General features: G+C 42.8%; 1 protein-coding gene across 2 annotated transcripts in view; it reads right to left on the bottom strand.

The window, feature by feature from the left end:
• BAIAP2L1 (BAR/IMD domain containing adaptor protein 2 like 1) overlaps positions 1-21,418 on the bottom strand; it is a 109,533-nt gene that overhangs the window by 79,630 nt on the left and 8,485 nt on the right. For both annotated transcript variants that reach the window (XM_083153166.1, XM_083153165.1), the window contains exon 2: positions 540-615. In XM_083153166.1, coding sequence (XP_083009292.1) covers positions 540-615 — 76 coding nt within the window. The remainder of the gene's footprint in view (positions 1-539; positions 616-21,418) is intronic.

Here is a 21,418-nt window from a genome sequence, read left to right as displayed (position 1 = left end):
TAGAGACTGTACAGAAGGGCAAATAAAATGGTGCATGGCCTACATCACAAAACGTACCAGGAAAGACTAAAAGATCTTAATATGTATAGTTTAGAGCAGAGAAGGGAAAGGGGGGACATCTTCAAATATATCAAATATATTCAAATTTTAACAAGGTACAGGTGGGAAACATTCTTCACAGGAAGAGAAGCAGCAGAACAAGAGGACATGCACTGAAGCTGGAGGGAGGAAGATTCAGGGGAAATTTGAGGAAAAATTACTTCAAATTACCTCCCATCAGAGGTGGTAGAGGTAAATACATTAGAGCAATGTAAACATGCTTGGGACAGGCATATGGATATCCTTACAAATAAATAAGGATCAAATATGGTTTGAGGTAACAGGTTTAAAAAAAGGAGCTGACTAGATGGGCCAAGTGATTCTTATCAGCTGTGAAATTCTATGTTAATATCCAGCTACAGTATCTCAGTGGTTAATCATATCAGAAGTATTTAACCTGATAATAAAACTGTGATCAGTTATAATGGTAGAACACTTACCAGAAACTGCTTTTTCATAATTTTTTCCTAAGTTAACAAGGTTCCTTAGTCCGGGGTTGAACTGGTCCATAACATTCTGAAAACATATTAAACAGATATCAAATATAAAAAATAAAAAAATCAAGTGGAAAAATTATATAAATAATTTATATGAGGATGCTAATAAGCAATACCACAAAATAAACAGCAATCTCCATTAATCTAATTAATTCTAAGTAAAGTCTTTTTTTCAATGGGGAATGGCACATAACAGCTGATACAACAAGTGATCGATGGTTTATCATGATGGGTAACAGTATATAGTTCTATTTATCACCTTATACAAATTCCATATTCTGCCTACCGACCAAAAGGCTCCTAAACTTTGGCTCTATAAATAAATAGCACATATGTGTGGGTGCAGTGGTGTATGTACATTCTAGGAGCTCACAATGGAGATAGCTGTTGTTGCCCCCCTGTCATTCACTGCTGTTTAGCTGAGCAGTGGTGAATAGATGCTGTGCGAATGCACACAGCATCTATTAATGGGAAAGGTGGTATGGCCAGCAGTCCTCGTAGTGCTGGGCATGCCCCCACAGTGCCGGAAAACATGAGGAGTGGCCATTCCCACAAAGCCTCATCCCCTTTGATGACGCACCACCCAGCCCTCTTTTTGGTCGCACTGAGGAATCCAGATTGAGACATCCATAATGTTCAGAGGTTTACTAGCATTCACTACAAACAGCCCAGCCTGAAGCAGCACTACAAGGAGACCCCTTTAGATCAAATTCACTTCCACAACCCCAGCAGTACCCAGACACACATCCATTCCCCTTTCATTCACTACGAACAACCCATTACACCCTAAATGCACTCCAAACACCAAGGAGCACCTAGATGCACATCCTCACCAATGCTTATTCCTGCTCTTACATACAGCAGAACCTGGAGCAATGAAGTAGTTAGCATTGCCCCCTCTGGGGCTGATGCCTGCAGGAAAATGCATTCTATTGCCTCCTCATGCCCCTGTGTTAGTGCAGCCTTAAAAAAAAAAAAGAAAAGAAAAAAAAACACCACAGTCAGGTTCCAGGATGTGCATAAAACCGTAGGACAACCCAGTGCATGCATAGGTGAAAAACATAAATGGAATAAAGAAAATTGTGAGACCTTATAAATATGCACACACACATTTGTAAGTGGTCTGCTGAGCAACACTCGACAGAAGGTATACTGTGATGTGGTGCCTGAGCAGGACTCCACTCATCAAACTCAATGGAGGCCTGCTCAAAGCATATCCTTGCACAGCTTGAAACTGGGAGCACGCAGCAAAACTTTGAGAGAGATCAACTGGAGCAGCCAATCAGCTTGTACCGATCATTTATCTAGCAGTCTATAAAATAACCTCTAGAAGCTGATTGGTTGCACTCTCCACTTTGTCTCTTTGAAAGGTTTGATTCATCTCCCAAGCAGTACGCCATTATCTTGCGTAAATAGCGTAATATACCTTATATCTCCTAAACATGACCCGTCCAATTACAGTTTTATCAGTGACCATACAAGGCCAGCAAGATCTTGTAGGCATATGTGGAGCTTCTGTACCATGGTATAATTTATGGTAAAATCTATAAACCAAAAAGACAGAGGAATTGGGATAAGCCAGCAGCAGTACCTCTGCATCATACCTGTGGGGCAGCACGGATGGTTAGCATTACTGCCTCCCAGCACTGAGATCATGGGATCTATTCCCACCATGGTCCCAACTGTGCAGAGTTTGTAGATTCTCCCCGTACTTGCGTGGGTTTCCTCTGGGTACTCCACTTTCCTCCCACAATCCAAATACACACTTAAAGGTTTATTGGCTCCTAACAAATAAATTAAACCTAGAATGTCTGTGTGTGTGTGTGTGTGTGTGTGTGTGTGTGTGTACATGTGGTAGGAAATATAGATTGTAAGCTCCACTGGGGCAGGGACTGATGTGAATGTTTAACTATTCTCTATGAAGTGCTGTGGAATATGTGTGCGCTTTATAAGAAACTGGTAATAAATAAATAAAATTCCCATGACAAGAGACCACATCATTAAGAGCTGCCCATGTGTCAACTGGCAAGAAGACAAAGCAGATACAAGGTATGTGCCCAGGTCAGTCAGAGTGGAGAGACTACACAACCTCCAGCAACAGGGGATACAGCAGAAGTAACAGGCAGAACCATTTGTTTGTAGAAAACGTGGCACATCCCACAACAGTTACATGAACCACCTTTATTAAGCCCGAGGCCATGCATGTGGTACCCGAAACATGTCATTAGTTTGTGGTAAGTGATACATTATGTATGTGCCTGATGCAGTGTGACTGTGTGTATGTTCATTTTGTTAAATTGCCATTGGGCTTAATAAAGGAAGTTCATTTAATCCCATTTCTTTCATGTGCCAACTTTCAACAATAAGCGGTGCTGTTCCTTTCTTTCATTGCACTGCCAGGTGTCAATACCTGGCCCTCCTGCCTGCATGGCAGTCCTCCCCTTTGCATGTGAGCCTTCTCCAACTAGGATGTACCCCTGCCAAAACCCACGGCACCAGGCAGCCTAAACTTGCACGTCTAGCTGTGTGGAATTTCCAATCTGCCTCCCACAGTCCAAGTGTTACAGGGAGTAAAGAATTGCAAGAGACACTAAAGAGACTTTTGTATATGAGGAAATCAGTTGCTTCTCTGCCTTTCAGCACAGGTTCTCGTGGGGCAGAATGGGGCCCCCAGTAGGTGATCTGCCATCTCCCGGTCCAAGAGGCTGGATGATTGAATCCTATGCCCTCCCAGTGGCATTTGAGCCGGTAGTTTGGTGACATCTGCCGACTTTGCACTACGCATTTCTATTTATCAGGCAGCACAGCTTATCCCCTGCCCAGACCAAGGACAATATTCTATTACATCTGCACCTCAAATGACCCCCTGGAAAAGGTTTTATAGCCCCCAACAAAGAATATAGCACATAGAATACTATTGTCCTGTGAAAGAGCAGACCATTAGCGCTCATTACCTAATGTTGTAATTAGGATTTAAGGAGTAAAGTTCCATCTAACAACTTATAGGTTTGTTTTCATGATCTAACTTGCGATCATTGAGAGGAATGAATATACATGCTACGTGCTATTTCGGAGCAGATTGGGGATATTAGTAAAGGAGTCCCAGTATCTGGTTGAATTTCACAATTAATTCCAAATTTGTCAAGCATTGCTTACTCATTGCAGCGGTAGAGCAAGCGGAGAGCTGGATTCAAAAGTTGCCTGCTACAAATATGACTGGCAGGAATAGCATTTGAATTCAACATTTAACAGGTAGAACACAAAGCAGCCAAACACAAGTTGCTCGTTTACATACCAAGTCCTGGCATGTTTGAAAAATATTAAATATAGAATTTAATAAAACCACACACACACATACACACTTGATTGTCTTGCCCTGATAAATATTATTACTAAAATGCAGGTGTGTTGCAACAGTTTTGGAAGTGCATTGCAGCTAGCAAATTCGGGCACTGCGGAAGATATGAGAAGCCGACAGTGGGCTTTAAAAAAAAAAAAAAATACATCCGCTGCAGTGATCAGATTTGCACACAATGGAACAGATGTATTAAAGCCTGGTAGATTGGCGATAAAGCAGTGATAAAGTGGAAGATGATAATGCACCAGCCAATCAGCTGTCATTTAAAAAGGACAGTTAGGAGTTGATTGGCTGGTGTGTTCTCACCTTCCACCTTATCACTTTACCAGCCTTAACCCTTTGATTGCCAACATCTCTGTAAGGGATATATAAAATATCTTCTAAAAATTCCAACGTCGCTCACATTTGTTATATAAATTCAAATACAATTTTTTTTTTTTTTTTAAAGATTAATTTCCTAAATATGGTAAACCTTACAGGTCATTATGTGAATACAAATGGTTGCTTTCGCAATTTTCACACTTGTTTTTACAAATTCACTTCGCAGTCAAAGGGTTAATAAATCCGTCCCAATGTTCCTATATACTAGAAAAATAGAAGCACCTAAAAAGGTGTCTGATGTAGTACTAAAAACAAAGATATGAGAAAACAGGTTATATGGGTTGTCATACAACATTTGCATATGTTGATACGGGTAAATAAAACTTCCCAGATCAGGATTAAATGCTTTTACATGCAATGTTCTGCAAAATGCTGTATGACACTTCCTGTCATGGCTGCAAAACAAAAAGTTTATAATACATATATTTTGAATTAAAAATCACCAACATTATACATAAATATATTTATTATACACAAATTCATATACACAGAGGGACAGATGCACCATTGGACTCAAGTTGGCCATAAAGGTACCAGACATCTCATGCATGGGACTAAGGGGGCTATTCAATCACTGGTGAGCATCTCCCGTAGGGGGAGATGGCCGCCGGGCCCTATTCCTCGACAGCATTGAGCAGGGGATCTTGCAGAACTAGCCCGACTTTACAAGAAGTCGGGCTTGTTCTGCTGAGAACGGCCAGGAATTGCCGAGCTCACGGCTGCAGCTCGACTATTTCCGGCCACTTCTTTCCGTCTCACCAGCTTTTGTGAAACCACAAGTTCCAGCATGCCTTGCTACAGTTTTGCGGTTAACCCCTTTGGTGGTATGCCCGGAAATTTTCCGAGTTCAGCTGCGCTGCCGCAGCGGGCTGTCCCGGAAACTTTTCCAGGCATACCACTTATATGGAATAGGTGCGCGCCAGTGGTGTCGGGTGCCGGACAGTTTCCCGACAGTCATTACCCCGACGTCGGGATCCCAACAGTCAAAACCCCGACACTCGGGGTCCCGATGGCCACCGGCTATTCTCCCTCGTGGGAGTCCACGACCCCCATAGAGGGAGAACAGAATAGGTGGCGAGTATAGCATGGCGAGCATAGCGATTTGTTGCGCTCGCCCCGCTGTCTGAGTCTGGCCAGTCGGTATCCCGACTGTCGGGACCATATACCACACCCGTGGTGTCCTGGTGTGCACTAGTGGCGCACCACCTCTAGAGCCCCCCCATCACACCCCACAACACCTCTGCTCTGGCGATCGTACGCCAGAGCTCCCCTGACCCCTGCCGCTTTACAGCAGTGACATTAGTGGCAGGCTCGGGGATGTTTGGGGAGGCTCGGGAGCACTTGGGAGTTCAGGCACCCAAGTCCTCCCGAGCCGCCGGGCAGCAAAGGTGAGGGGGGACTCCTAAGATCTGTGGTGGGTTTTGCTGGGGCAGAACAAACCTGCCCTGGTAGGTTTGTCCTGCCCCAGCAAAACCCACCACTCAAGGGGTTAAAGAATGTTCAAACCTTGGCAAAGCATACTGGGATGTGTAGTTTGACAACAGCTGGAGAGCCAAAGGTAGGCCAAGGCTGAGGTACACACACAACTCTTATAAGCTCACAATTCCATCAAGATAATATCCCCAAACTGTACAATTACATTGCTCAGATCAATAGCCTATGTTATGCTTATGTACATCATTTGCTGCCACTAGCAACAGGTAATAGAAATAAAAAGAAAAAGAGAAACGGAGGCCTCCTCCTGCAGCATCCAGTCGCCTAATAGTATTTTTGCTTAAAAATGGCATAATAGGAATAGTTCTTTAAAATGCGCTGATAAGAAGACGAGATATAGTGTATAACAATAGTGTTCGGCAGATAAGTGACGTCTTTATTGGCTGGTCTAGAAAGGTTTCTTGGCTACGTAGCAAGGACAAGTGTGTTGCTTTACCATTAAGTGCATTTCTGTGCTCCAAAGTTCAAATTCCAGGTACAAGTTACATGTGCAGTATCCCTGGTACACAAGGCTTTTCAACTGTGCAAAACAGAGCCGCAAGGCACACGGCCCCTAACTTTCAGGGATTACATCAAACATGAATAGAAGTCAAAGGAGAATAATATTGGGACAAAAATAGAAAACCTTTTATTATTGAGGGGTGAAGGCCAAAAGAGATTGCAGACAAGGTAGTGCAATTAGGTTTCATGAGACAGGACTGTAGAAAGTGGTCAATCATTGCTATGGAGATTATGGGTATTTTCAGATTTGGAGATCTAATGGAAGTACTGTATAATATTTTTCAGATTACGCCCATTTATAAATAAACGCTCTCAACATTTGATGTATATTTGGGTGGGGTTGCAAATCTACCCCCCCCCCCCACCTTTTTTTTTTTGCAATGTATGTTTACTGATTTCATAAACAAATGCAACATTTACAAATACAGTATAACAGAATATGTAACAAAAGACATAGTGCATGAAGTAGTTAGAGAAGTAGAAGTACTTACATACATAAGATAACTACAAAGCAAAGAAAAAAAATAAGAAAAGACACCACCCCCCAGAAACAACCCCCCAAACCCCCGGAATCAGGGCAGAGATTTTCAATAGACACATATATAGATCAATTCTGGCAAACCATTCCATGATTGTGGGTGTGGAAATAAAATGCCAGTGAACAGGTATCATGTCTTTCGTCCCACTATAAAGACTTTTTTGAGGTTGGCAGAAGGTCAGGGTATAGCTTAAGAAGCTAAAAAGAGGGATATGAGGAGATCTTACCACCCACTATGGACTTCCAAATAGATATCACCTGGTCCCAGAAGGGGTGTAGGAGACTGCAATCCTACCAAATATGTAATGGGGAACCAGCCACCAAGGTACAATGCCAGAAACAATCCTACCCCCACTTTTTTTGATACAAGCAGCAGGTGCACTTATTGGGAAATGTAAGGTTAAATCACAGAGTTTTTTTTTATTTATCTATGCCGCAAAAAGCAAATCCAGATCCATTCCACATTTATCATCAAAAGGAGAAACGTATACCCTCACCAAGATGGAAGGGGGAATATCAGTAACAGACATATTACAAGCTCTAGAATGTGCTACCTTCTCAAATAGAAAGCAGTTATATTAGGGATAGTCACTCCCTTATAAAAAAAGGAAATGAAAAACTTTACTACTCTGAGGAATAATTAAAACATGTTCTCACGCAGCATATGGTTAACAATAGAATCCAATGTATTAAAACACTTTAAAAACAAGTAATTGGGCCCAACTGTGTATAGCAAGATAAAGTGAGGGAATGTTACACCTTTTCTCCTAATGATAGGAGTCCTGTTACTATGGCATACCTTGGTTATAGGTGCAGTTAATAAGGGAAGGTATTGGTATCCACTCACGATTGTTAGGGATCCTGTGGCTCAGAAGGGCAGCTGTGATGACAGGATAGGTGCCCTTGGAGTGGTATTTAATGCAATTTCTCCATTCAATCTGATAACGTCCCTCCCAAGATAGGTGCCAATGGGTCCTGATTCAGGCTTCCTTGAATGGTTTGTACAAATTACAAATGGATTCAGTATTGTCCAATAGAGTCCGGGTGCAGTACCGGCGCATTTTGCCAGGCAAGCTCCAAACTTTTTCAAAGGTGGAGAAAGGGTGTCACATTCCCTCACTTTATATAACTAAACCCAGTTGGCCACATTGGTTGTTTTTATTAAATTGGATTCTATTGTTAACCATACACTGGGTGAAAACATGTTTTTATTATTCCACAAAGTAGCGCAGTTTTTCTTACCCTCACCAAGAAGTTGTTGTTGTCTGAAATGGCAGGAGAACTAACATTGTACAGTTAACGACTTGGATGTGGATAGGCGTATCATTTGGCCATGCTTAGATCACTGGATGACTTGGATGTGGATAGGCGTGTCATTTGGCCATGCTTAGATCACTGGATGACTTGGATGTGGATAGGCGTGTCATTTAGCCATGCCTAGATCACTGGATGACTTGGATGTGGATAGGCGTGTCATTTGGCCATGCTTAGATCACTGGATGACTTGGATGTGGATAGGCGTGTCATTTGGCCATGCTTAGATCACTGGATGACTTGGATGTGGATAGGCATGTAATATGGCCATGCTTAGATCACTGGATGACTTGGATGTGGATAGGCATGTAATATGGCCATGCTTAGATCACTGGATGACTTGGATGTGGATAGGCATGTCATTTGGCCATGCCTAGCTCACTGGATTTTGCATTGACCCCAGTACTTTGTGTATTACAGGTATACAGAGACAAGTAGATGCCAGATCAACCAGCAATATTGGCCTACAGTAGACATAAATTCTATAAAGCACAAATGTTACAGTATTTGTCTGTTTTGATATGGAGTATGCAATAGCAGTGGGGGGGAACAAAAGCAATTACCCCATGCTCTTTTGTAGAAGCCTTGCTGTTGAGGCTCTTTATGGTTTGGGACCCCCCGACGTATTATATGGAAGCATTAATGGCAGTGCAAGCCTTCAGCTACTTCTGTAACTATAATGCCCTTGCCTTTACGCTTCAACAAGTATCACCCAAAGTTAAATATTCACTTAAAATCCAAAACTTAGTACATGTAAAGGGAGTAAAGGAGAAACCATAAAGATTACAGGTACACTCAGGAAATACCGCCACACATTCTTCCTTGCCCTTAGCATACCTGGCATTTTTACAACGCTATTACATACTTAAACATCGACAGTTATTGTGCTGTTACCAAAACAGCACGGTTTAAGATCTGCTCTGTGGTCCAAAATGTTCACGGCACGGGCAGAACTAGCAATCTTCATACACATCTACTAACCCAACTTATTCTTAAAACTTAACACATTGGAACAGAAAGCGCAAATGTAGGTTGACCATCCATGTGTTGGCCTGCATTCAAGTGGGGCACGCCATGTGGTTGTAGGGAAACGCCACTCTGGTCTAGTAAATCTCCTTTAGAACACATGTTCCTTGAGTCCAGATCGGACCCTTCATTCTACCTTAATTCATTCCTTCTTTGTTTAGGAAACCATCTGTTCTTTTCTGTAAAGAGTTCATTATCCTAGTTTCATTTTAGGAGGATCTGGATTTTGTTCATTCCTAGTTTTGCACTCCAGTCCTACAGAAGGCATGGACACTAATCATCTGCCTAAAGGGATACACACATGGAATTTGACATCAAATGTAAAAATACACATTTCATCTAGTAATCCAACATAGAGGCCAAACATTAAAGTAGTTTTCCACCTTCAGAAGATTTGCTGGCGTGCACATGGCCTTCTGCCACGTTTCCTAAACTCATTGCTTTTCTTTCAAATTTCCTTTGAGGTTTTTCACCAAAGTCATCATTTTTTATGTGTATTTCATTCGTGTTACTTCTGAATATGAAAAACAATTGTACTGGGCAGGATGTAGGACTTCTGTATGGAATACCCAGGAAGGAACTGTAATCACTGCTCCTGTACACAAAGCCCACTCACCTGTCACTCCAAATCCATTTAATTGTTGGCAAGGTAGAATGAGCAAGATTCCAGGGCAACAGTGCAGAGGCAGTGTTTCTAGTGCAGAGGCCAGAGCAACTAAACAATAACCCCAACTGCCTCTCCTGTATGTCTATGTCACATTGGTAAGCTCATTGAAAAATGGTTTCCATTTTCTGTTAGCCATTTTTAGTATTTACAGCACATACTTTATTTAAATTTTTTTATTATCCAGCAACACGCACACATACTAAGGGCGAGATGTATTAATATACATCGCCGCCCGTCTGCCACGATGCCAGTGCATATGTACTAACATATGCAGCTGGCATCGCGATGCAGTGACGGAGTCCTCTCGCGATACCTATAATGTGCGGGGGGGGGGGGTGTCCGTCACCTCCCTGCCGCCTCCTGCTCCCCTCACGCTGGGGACAGCTAAGCAGGCTGTCCCCGGCACCACCTCCTCCTCCTCCCCCCTGCAGCCGGAAGGACGTCCGGCTGCGTCACTAGGTTTTACCTTCTGGGTCCAGGAGGACCTGGACCAGGTAAGCCAGAGGGAGGGGGAGAGGTCGGCGGGTTTGCGGCAGAGGCGGCAAAAACAAGCCCATATGCTTCGATAGGGTATCGCCACCCAAAGGTGATTTGATATCTTACAGTCAATATTATTGGTGTACCCAGTAGTAATAAGTACATTTACCAACTCACATGGATTCCCAGAAATCAGTATGTAATTTTATGTATGGTTTCCAAAGGCTAATATTCCTATTGCTATCGGAGACTCTGGCTCTAATAACTTCCTTTAAAGAAAAAAGTCAATTGTATTTAATCCATCCAAATGCAGACAAATGCACTTTTCAACTTGTGCATTGTCCCGATTGCTGCATATACACTGAGTCACAAGTTTGCACAAGCCCATTGATGGAAAGAATATAAAAAAAAACACTGCAAAGCTCCAATATTCCTTAGAAAGCAGACTTTTCAGAGAATTGGAAAAATAAACACTGTCGGACAGGTGTTTTTGTAAACCGGCAATGTGTTCCCTTATGTGGTACAGGCTTATTGTGAGGCCCATTAACAGGCAATTCTTGTTCTACTCTCGACTGTGCCACCTTGTACTGTCCAGCAAAATACAGCCCTTATACCACTATAGATGTACGCTATTATATTATATTTACACTCCAGCCTTTAAAAGATGGTGCCTGAGAAATACAACGCCACACTAAAATTCCAGGTAGGGTCTCAAAAACCATTCATGGCATTGTTTTACAGACTCGGGGCCCGGTTCAGCCCTGGTCGAAGGGCTGCGGGTGATTATTAGAGGACCGTGCATGCCCTACGTGCGGCCAAAACCAGTGACTGCCTGTGATCGCAGTCTGTATGATGGCTGATTGACAGCCGGCCAGCGTTTGCGGGTGAGCGGCATCCCAGCTTTTTCTGGGAGTGGCGCACAAAAACACAGACCCGGTCGTTGGGAGGGAAGGCTGCGGACGTCATCAGCGGTCCAACCCCTCCATCGCAGTGCAGAGAAAATATTGACTTACACAGCGCTGCACACGGGGGGAAGTGGGTATCCATTCGATGTTGAGTGGACTTTCCCTTCTTTGCACGATTGCAGAGCCATTTGCAGTTGTGTACAGGGACATCTCTCGTTATAGGGTGGGGAGGGGGTTAACTGATCACAGGGCTGCAAAAAGTTGCAGCCCTGCAATCAGGTCTGATTCAGCCCTTCAGTATTTAATTATTTAGCTAATTGTTCCTAAAACTAAAGAAATGAAAAGCAGTATATGTGTGTGTGTGTGTGTGTGTGTGTGTGTGTGTGTGTGTGTGTGTGTGTGTGTGTGTGTGTGTGTGTGTGTGTGTGTGTGTGAGAAAGGTGATCTTGGTTTAAAAGGATGGAAGTGATCAGATTCTATCATTTTCTAGGATGCAATAGAGAAATTATAGAACCTGGTTGCTATGGGCAACATCACCACTTTTCATTTTAAGAAACTACAGGGCCGTGACATGAAGAAACTAACGGGGGTATTTATCAAAGCTTGGAAGAGATACTGTGAGATTGGGAGATAAAGTACCAAACAGCTCCCAACTGTAATTTTTTACACACAGCCTGTAACATGTAAATTAGTACTTTCTCAGAATTTCCTCTCTCAAAGTTTTGATAAACACCCCCTTAATCACACAGACACTGTAAGAAAGGTGGTGGCACGTTCCGTGCTCTCTCTCTCTCTCTCTATATATATATATATATAAAATTTCATTTATAAGTGGCCTATTTCACTAATGTATACAATATATTGTTTAGCGCTGACCCATTTTCTTTTCTTTTGCTACTTTGCATTCTTTAGGAGGTTGGGCAGCCTCCTAGTTGAGCTGCTTAGATTTTATGCTACCCATGCACTTGTGAGATATTACATGCAATCATTCGATTTCGACCGCATCTGTTCGATAAATCAAATGATTGCATGCATATTTTATGGGCCATTCGATGCGATGCGCGGGCCCGCTGTCGAATGTTGCGTCGATAGATATTAGGTGCAGCACATACTATCGAATTGCAGGAGCGATCGCATGTGGTTGCGATCGCTTAAATGCAATCCGCGGGTGGGGGATGGGGGGACCGCTGCAGGTGTCCATCTGTGCAGTTTAGCGCTGTGAAGGAGCGCCAGGTGGTGGCGGGGGTCATCGTGGCGGCAGAATTGTTTAAAACACTGGCTCTCTCAGCCAATCAGAGGGCCGCCCAGTTTTAATTTTAATTAATTTTTACAAATTATGCCGCCTCGCTGACCCCCGCGACACGCTAACGCTACTTCATAGCGCTACGTTACTCCGCAGCCTTCTTCCAGCACCCGATGTGCCATTGCAAGATGTCTGATGACATCAGGTGCTGAAAGGGAGCACTTTTTGCACGCATAAGTGTATGGGTAGCATTAGTGTAATCATCTTTAGCACCTTTGGGTGCCTCAGGCTTTTTTTTTTGTTTATGTCAAAAGCAGTGACTGCTAAACATCCAGTCAAAACCCAAGTAAGTCAGTGGGATATTGTTTATTCATTAAAATTATCTTATATAGCGCCCACATATTACATTGCATTTTACAATTTTAAGAATGGAAATTCTACTAGGGTTATTGTTAAAATACAAGTATTGCTGTGTACCCACGGTACAATTTGACATTCAATTTTGACTATATAGTCAAAATCGAATCGGGATCGCATATACATTGTATGAAGGTAGAACAAGTTTTTGAGCTTTCTATCCTGATTCGATGCCGAAGCCGATGCTCGCTCCAGTTCAGCTGAAATCGAAAAGCCAAATAGAAAGTGCAGCAATGACTATTTAGTGCAAATTAAATGTAGACAGATAGAGAAAAGTTTCTTATTGAGAAATAAAAAAAAAAATAAAAAAAGAGGAAGAGGTTTAAGTTAAGTAAATAAGTAAAATTGTGTTTATCCAGGACTCCCTTCTATTGGTACACATAGCTCACCAGCCCTGGTTTTGCCTATCACATTGACCATAAATAATTTGCATTGGTCCCCGACTTCCAACCCAAATCGCCCATGCAAGTGTCCCGAGGCACCCAAGGGTGCCACTGTTCTAAACACTAAGCTATGTAAAGTGTGAAACGCTTAGCTCTCATAGGCAAATGAATATGCACCAAAAATAATGATTGTTTTGTGAAGTATGCCCTGTATACCCACAAGCAGCCAAAACAGCCTATACCATATCAAGTTCAACCATTGTTTCACAAATTGGTTATTTCTACTAGTAAACTACTTCCATTGCTTCCATCATAAGAATGTAAAAAGTATATAGATAAAAAATACAAAAATGGGAAACCTGAATGCCCTGAAACTAATAGGGCCTACACACAAGGGGCGATTTCAGGGCATTTTTTAAGCAATCTCACTAGGGGCCGGATGCACTAACCTTCAAAAGTGATAACATGGAGAGTGATAAACAACCAATCAGCTCCTGCCTGACATTTTTCAAACACAGCCTGTGACATGGTAGGTAGGAGCTGATTGGCTGGCTGTTAATCACTCTCCATTTGATCACTTTTGAAGCTTAATGCATGTGGCCCTTAATCCCTTAGAAAATGCCCCTATATCGCTCCGTGTGTAGGGACCATAGCGATGCATTGCGCTATCACCCGGCAATTAGTCCCCGGCATGCTGGATAAATCTACTTAATCGTTGGGCAGAGTCAGGCTTCTCAGCGTACAGCATTGGCCCTGACAGATCGCTCCGCACATCTCCCCATGTGTAGGTCCCATTAGTTCTACAGTTAGGTTTACTTTACTATAGCTAAATAAGAGGATAACATACATTCTTCTCCTGCTTTCAAGGAGTGGAGTTTTGTGTCATTCCCAAAACAAAAAAACTTTTGTATCATGCACGGTTTCATTACGGTGGGGCCTGACCACATCTGCCAAACCACAACACCCATCAAACGGACTGAAGCTTTCTAATCCTACTTCCAGCAATGGCCTCATTCAGAGGTCCCCCTTTCCTCGCACACACCCCTAGTGAACCCTCAACATGATCATTCAGCCTCATTCTATCACTGAACAAAATAAAAATGAAGGCATTAGGAGGTTAAAGATTTGGAGATATGTGACAACAAACTAGATACTCCCTGCATGCAAATACTGTTTACATTTGCCAGAATGAATGCCACATATTTGCAATATAGTAAAATAGGAGCTTTTGTCCCTTCCTCTTGCAAGGATCCTAATAATAGGAGAAATACGAAACATGAGAGGCCTTTTATTGTTGTACAAACTACAATTATATATAAAGGGAGATGTCAAAAGGCAGTGTATTAAAGAGGTTAATAATACAAAGAAGTTGCAGGTTTAACCCTATGAATGCCAATGTTGCTGTGAGAGATCCTCAAAATATCCATTAAAAAATGCCAGCGCCGCTCACAGCGACTGTTCTTTTAGTATATATAAATACAGACAAGTCAGTTCACTGAGGTTTAGTTACACGGAGCAGCCGCTGACATTTTTAACGGCTATTTTGAGGATCTCTCACAGCAACGTTGGCACTCAAAGGGTTTAATAAAAAGGTCTGCTTGCCAACTGTCACACCTATTTTGACAAATTTCCTTGTCACTCAAAGGGTTAAATATGTACCCAATGATCTCTATAACCTCTCAGCTCGTTACCATATTTGATAAGGCAGAGTGGGAATGACATATTGCGGTTGTGCAAACTCACACTGATGTGGATTCATACATAGTAGCAGGGACACTCATTTCACAACTAGTGATTGCATCCACAGCTTTTTTATTGGCATCAGATCACACAAAGGCAGTGGTAGCTTCATCTGTCTGTGAAGGCCCATACACGCTGGGTCATTTTTAAGCTCAAAAGCCGGCCAGTGTGTACAGGCCGGCGATGTTATTATGTTGAATAATTATTATCATTATTAATTGCACCGATCACACCCTGCAGTGTTGGTTTTGACTGCATAAAACTGCTAATCCTGACTAAAGTGCTAAGCGTGATGTGAAGCATGCCATTTGGGGCACCCAAACGTGTCACTTTTTCTACATTTCTGCTCGCCAGATGGTAACCAATACGTTGCATTGCGTGGTGACCATTTGCAGCCCTTTATGAAGTTCATGTAGCCCCACAAAGATGGAATATTCCAACAGATAATGCACCATGTCCTCAGTCCCAAAGTGTCCAGAAATGGTTCAAGGAGCAGTATGGAGAGTTCCAAGAAGTAGGGGGCCACCACGTTTGCCCGACATGAATGTAATTAAGAATTTATGAGAAGTGATGGATACCATTATAAGCTAGCTATGGGAAGCTATTCAGAAGGCATCAGAGGTCTTCCTTCCACTTGTGGAATCAACGCCACATTGAGTGGCTGCACTGCGCTGGGCTAGGGTCCTTCAAGAGGGATGCAGTCAATTTCCCGGCGGTCTGAATCCCGGCGTTCAGAATCCCGACCGCTGAAATCCCAAAACTTTCTCCCTCTGTGGGTGTCCACGACACCCATAGAGGGAGAATAAATTAGCTTGCCGAGTGTAGCAAAGCACCGGGCCCGCTGCCTGGCGAGCGCAGCAAGCCCGCAAGGGGGGGCGCTCCACGTCCCCCCCTTGTCGGGATTTCGGCGGTTGGGATTCCAACGTCGGGATTTTGAACGCCGGGATTCCGACCGCCGCGATTCCATACCGAATCCCTTCAAGATACTAGGCACCTATTCCAATGACTTGAGGCACTGGCACTTCAGTCCATCGCATGATCAACTTGAATAGAGTAGAGGAATCTGGCAAACACAACATAAGGTCTTTGCTACAATAAAAAATAATACCAATCATATTACACAGGAAGATACTGTTATTTTCAATTTTACTTTCTCAAATAGAGAAGCATACGGCACCGAAAACGTAATCCAAGAGTACAAAACTAGTCGTCAGTCCATTTCACAACACATATAAATCATCTCTAGAGTTGGCTAATAGACAAATGCCTCATTCAGTCATAAAAGGACAGTAATGTGCTATTTCAAAACCCGTTCTGGAATATTTAAGGGAACCAAGGACATCGAACGCAATTTTTTTTTCTAAATTGCTAAGCAACAGGTTCAGGTTATTTTTTTAATTATAAAATGATCACATCAACATTTGAGTTTCAAGTGAAACGCAATTTAACATTGCGAAATATTCCTTTCAGGTAGCAGATCTTGTTTTTCCATCTAAAGACTAATGCCAGATTTCCAAGATGACCTGTGCGAAGATCAACAGAAATGTGCAGAACGTCTTCTGCAGAATCTGGTTTCAAGACGCTTTGGCACCTAACACCGAGGGAGGGAGGTGGGGGCTTCTGCAGGGGATCAGAAGTGGGACAAGTCAGTATATTTCCAGAATTTCAAAGGGCAGGAGAAACAATTATTTTTTACTAGACATTAGAACTGTTCCGAAATGTACATATAAGCGAATATAGAGCACGCTATAATAATAAGAATTTGATGATGCAGAACAGTTTATTTAGCACAGTGTTAGAGGCATATGCAGGTTAGTATAGGGGGTCCGTATGCAGTCTCCCTTTTTCTCTCGGTAGGTACATCTGCACAGTGCCAGAGTCTTCAGATGCACAGGTCTCCGGGAACATGGAGTCCAGTGATTTCTATAGTCCTGGGCTCCAGAAAACCAGGGGACCATGTGCACAGCACTCCATGCATATAGGATAGAATTGTATGGGTCATTGGTTTGACACATATTAGGTCGACATGGCATTGGGTTGACCACTAAAGATCGACATGGCTCAGATCAACACATGACAGGTCAACAGTCAAAAGGTCAACATGAGGTTTTCACGTGTTTGTCCCGAAAGTCGACACAGACACCGTTTAAGTGTACCACTGTGCTCGGCACACTATTTTATTCTCCCACCATGCCGTAGTGGCTCAACAAAAAAAAAAGGTAAAAACTCATCGACATTTTGACTGTTGACCTTACTATTGCCGACCATAGCCATGTCTTCCTTCAGTGGTCAACTGAATGACCATATCCCGGATAGATAAACGCCCAAGGCTTACAAGCATGTGCTTTCTAGTGCACTACAATATAAAAAAATAAATCACGTTACATTATAACATTTTATTGTTGTTATATACCATGTCATATTTGGACGCTGCTGCTCACCCGGGTGGGGAGGGATGGTGCCGGGTGAGCTGCTCTCACCTGGACCTGTGGCGGGACCCAGTGAGTGATGGAGGCGGGTGCCGCTGGGCGAGCTCCTGCTGCTCACCTGGTACGGTTCACCCTGCCTCAAACTGACCATCTTTTCAAGACGGAATGAGATTGCCGGAAACGTGTCCGAAACCTGTTGGATTAGGCCACGTTTCCAGCAAAAGCACATGGATCCACGGCTATTCCACCAATCCACCTGGTTTCCAAGAAGTCTGAGCATTCCGACCTGTCGGAAAAATCAGTCCTCATTAAATAGGTCTGTTGGAAACAGACGTCTTTCCGACAAGACGGCAGCTTCGACTGTAATTGAATATACTCCTTAGCTTAATCATCAAGCATTCAGTGACAGTAATACCTATCCCAGAAGCCTTAGCGCAGGAATCTGTTGATTGATCATTTCCACTTTAGGGAGACACAAGTCACACTTCTAAGATGCCATCACTGCATGGAAAAAAAAAATTATTTTGCCCTGACACTATCAAGGGGACCCCCACCAATATTAGTGGTTCTAGTTCATCAGGCTCCTCCTCCTGCTAGTTCTGGTTGAGCAGCCACCACTGGTCGAGTATCCAGATGATGGTCTCTGGGTTGGATAGCAGTGCTTCAGAAACAAGGTCAGAACACTGGCCATCACAATGTCGTCGACCTATACATATTGTACATTTACACCCATCATCTGGATACCCATGCCAATGAGCCTGACTATGGTTTTTGACAGGTCTGGCCATCTCGATCGCAGGTGCATCATATAGAAGAATAACACAACAACAATTACAATGATAGATAGCTACACAGATAAACTCACATAACACTGGGAAGTTTATTACCGATCACTTATCACAGAAAACCTCTAAATCTTTATTTCACACAGATAGGGAATTGGCACAACTATATCTGGTCTCATTGGAGCGTTTAATATCACAGAAGAGATTGCTTAAGCTCCAATAAACTTCAAATTATCCTATTTTAATAGAACAAATGCAATGGGAACACAAAGCACGATGCAAGCAGATAACCGAAACTACAATGGCACACATCTCTTCACAGGTCTCAAAAAAGCCTCAAAATCTAAAAAAGATGGTGAAAAGTTTAGGCACCTTTTCAGTAGTACATTCTTGGAGAGCCGGCAAGTATGAGATACAAAAGTCTACATGGGACAAGCATACTTTTGCACATGGACAAATTAAACTATTGATGATCCACCAGATGAGTGTAAAGGTGCGTACACACGAACAGATTTGGCCAACGATTCAATCTCGTTAACAATTTCCTCTGAACCTCCTGCACAAACGATTTGGTGTCAAATGATGAACGATTGAGCAAACAATTACACATGAACGATTGATCTTTAACGATGGTGGAGGGACAGGGAGTCAAGTAGCCTTACCAAATCGTTCATCGTGCATACACATGAAACGATGGGACACATCGCTAACGATTGGTCTATGATCTTTCTGCATGCAGGAAAGATCATCAACCTCTATCAACGACTGTCAGGTACGCGCATCGTCCGATATATATCGTTCTTACACACTGAACAATTTGAGCAATTGGTTGTTTCAATCGGTCAAGAACCCCCAGATCTTTTGCCAAATCTATCCGTGTTTACGCACCTTAAAAAGGTGGCCATACACTATTGCAATTTATCGCAGCAGTATATGGTCATCCGACACCCCCTGAGCAGCCCAGGACCTTCCCGGATGGCAGGATTGCATGTGACCCCCTTACCCACCGCCAGCAGGGGGGCCGAGTCGGATGTCAAATAGGCAGCTCATCCGTCCACCGTCTCTGGTCCGCTGCACACAGGATTGCGCATCGGACCCGAGGTGGATGTCAATCACATCTGATTTGGGCCGATTTCTCAGCATCGGGTGAACTCAGCCCAAATCGGACCAGTGTATGGGCACCTTAAGGCTTGGGCAACACAAGGAATATGCACATGGTCTTGTGTCTACACATGCGATGGTGCCGTATCCGAAGGATGCAACAACAGCATGCTGCAGTTGAGCAGGATGACAGGACAACCGGATTGCTACAAGAACACATACATTTGTGCCACAAACCTTGCTACTAATATCACTGTGACACTGGCCAGACACAACAGATCCTGTTCTACAGCATCCTGATAAATAGGTCCTGTTCTGTGGCATCCTGCAAAGACCCAATGTGAGGACCAAAACCAAGATGCAAAAACAAGGGAGTCAGGAGAAAAAAAAAAACAAGCATTGGAACAGCAGAAAGTAAAGGTGTGTGAGAGGAGTGACATGATAAGGCAATTATTTAACCACACTCTTGTGCCACAATATAAAAGGATAAAACATGTTGCTTGGTGACTCAGCCGAGAACACAGGAATAGAAGGGTGAAAGGTATTTCATGGGCAGCCTCCATTCTTCAGAGAATGACATAAGCAGACAAAACAACATCAGGCCCATGGCAAAAGCTGTTCCATGCTGAAGACTCACAGCTATTTTATTAATCAGACACACCTTTTCCTAACATTAGGCAAGCATGTAAACTGTCCTTCAATGCGTTCCCTCACATCCCACAAAGAGAGGTAATGTTGCCCATACCAACCAAACAGATGATGTCTATATCACCTTTTATAATTTTTTAGAAGCTGTAGTAAATTTTCACCTTCATCTCTACAATGGCAACATAACTAATCCAATTCTAAGTTTGGGCATTAAATGGTCACAGACTATGGGCCAGATGCACTAAGCTTCAATAGTGATAAAATGGAGAGTGATAAACAACCAACCAATCAGCTCCTGCCGGGACATGGCAGGTAGGAGCTGATTGGCTGGCTGTTTATCACTCTAAATTTTATCACTTTTGAAGCTTATTGCATCTGGCCCTATGTGAGCGATATTGCCTCAGGTAATTACCAATGCTATTATGCTGCAGAAAATGTACGATAGAGAAAGAGAAAAAAAACTTCTTGGACTTTTTACACACAAATGTCATAAAAGTGCTGCACAGGTTTTATCCGCTTGCTGTGCCAAAGTCCCTGTATACAGGCACATACTTATGTTTGCACCTGTATACAGGGTCATGGGAAGCTACGCACGTCAGGGAACATTACATTCACGTACTGTTACATGATTTGCTAGCTATATTGTAGTTACATAAAAGGTCTACACGGATTCATTCATGCAATAGCCCCTAGACTAGCCCTGGCCAACCTGTGGCTCTCCAGGTGTTGTGAAAGTACACCCAGCATGCCTCGCCATCATTTTGCTTTTCTGGTATGTTAAAACTAATACAGAAAATGCTGGGATGTATAGTTTTACAACAGCTGGAGAACCACAGGTTGCCCAGGCCTGCCCTACACCCTCAGTAAACGGAATAAAAGGCGCCCCCAAGGAAACTCCTACTGGAACTGCAAATGTCACAGGGGATGCAGTTATAGGAGTCATAACGGGATCTTATTGGCTATCCAGCTATTACATGTTTTGGAGCAAAACCATGTGACAGCATATAGCCAATAAGATCATGTTTTGAGGACCGGTTAAATCCAGACCTGCACATCTCTATGTATGACAGTGAAAAAGTGGACCATATATATATTTTTTTTTTTTTACAAACTCCATGTTGACCTTTTGCTTGTGTCGACCTAATGCATGTTGATCTCTTTGGTATGTCAGCCAATAGTGGTCAGTCTAATGAAGGTCTTTTCATGGTCATACTCCATCTTTAGTACCAAAGGAAAGTATATATATATATATATATATATATATATATATATATATATATCAAAAATCAAAAATCAAAAAAGCCAACTGGAGAACTCACAGAATCAACAAAATGAATTTGTTTAATGGTTTAAGAATTGTTTCACACATTTATTAAGGTCTTTTGTAGTCTAATTTTACAGTGTACCAATTTCCC

This window comes from Crinia signifera, chromosome 7, assembly GCF_055691185.1.
Source record: "Crinia signifera chromosome 7, ASM5569118v1, whole genome shotgun sequence".
NCBI lineage: Eukaryota > Metazoa > Chordata > Amphibia > Anura > Myobatrachidae > Crinia > Crinia signifera.
The sequence above is the reverse complement of the archived record's forward strand: the minus strand, read 5'-3'. Positions and strand labels throughout refer to the sequence as shown.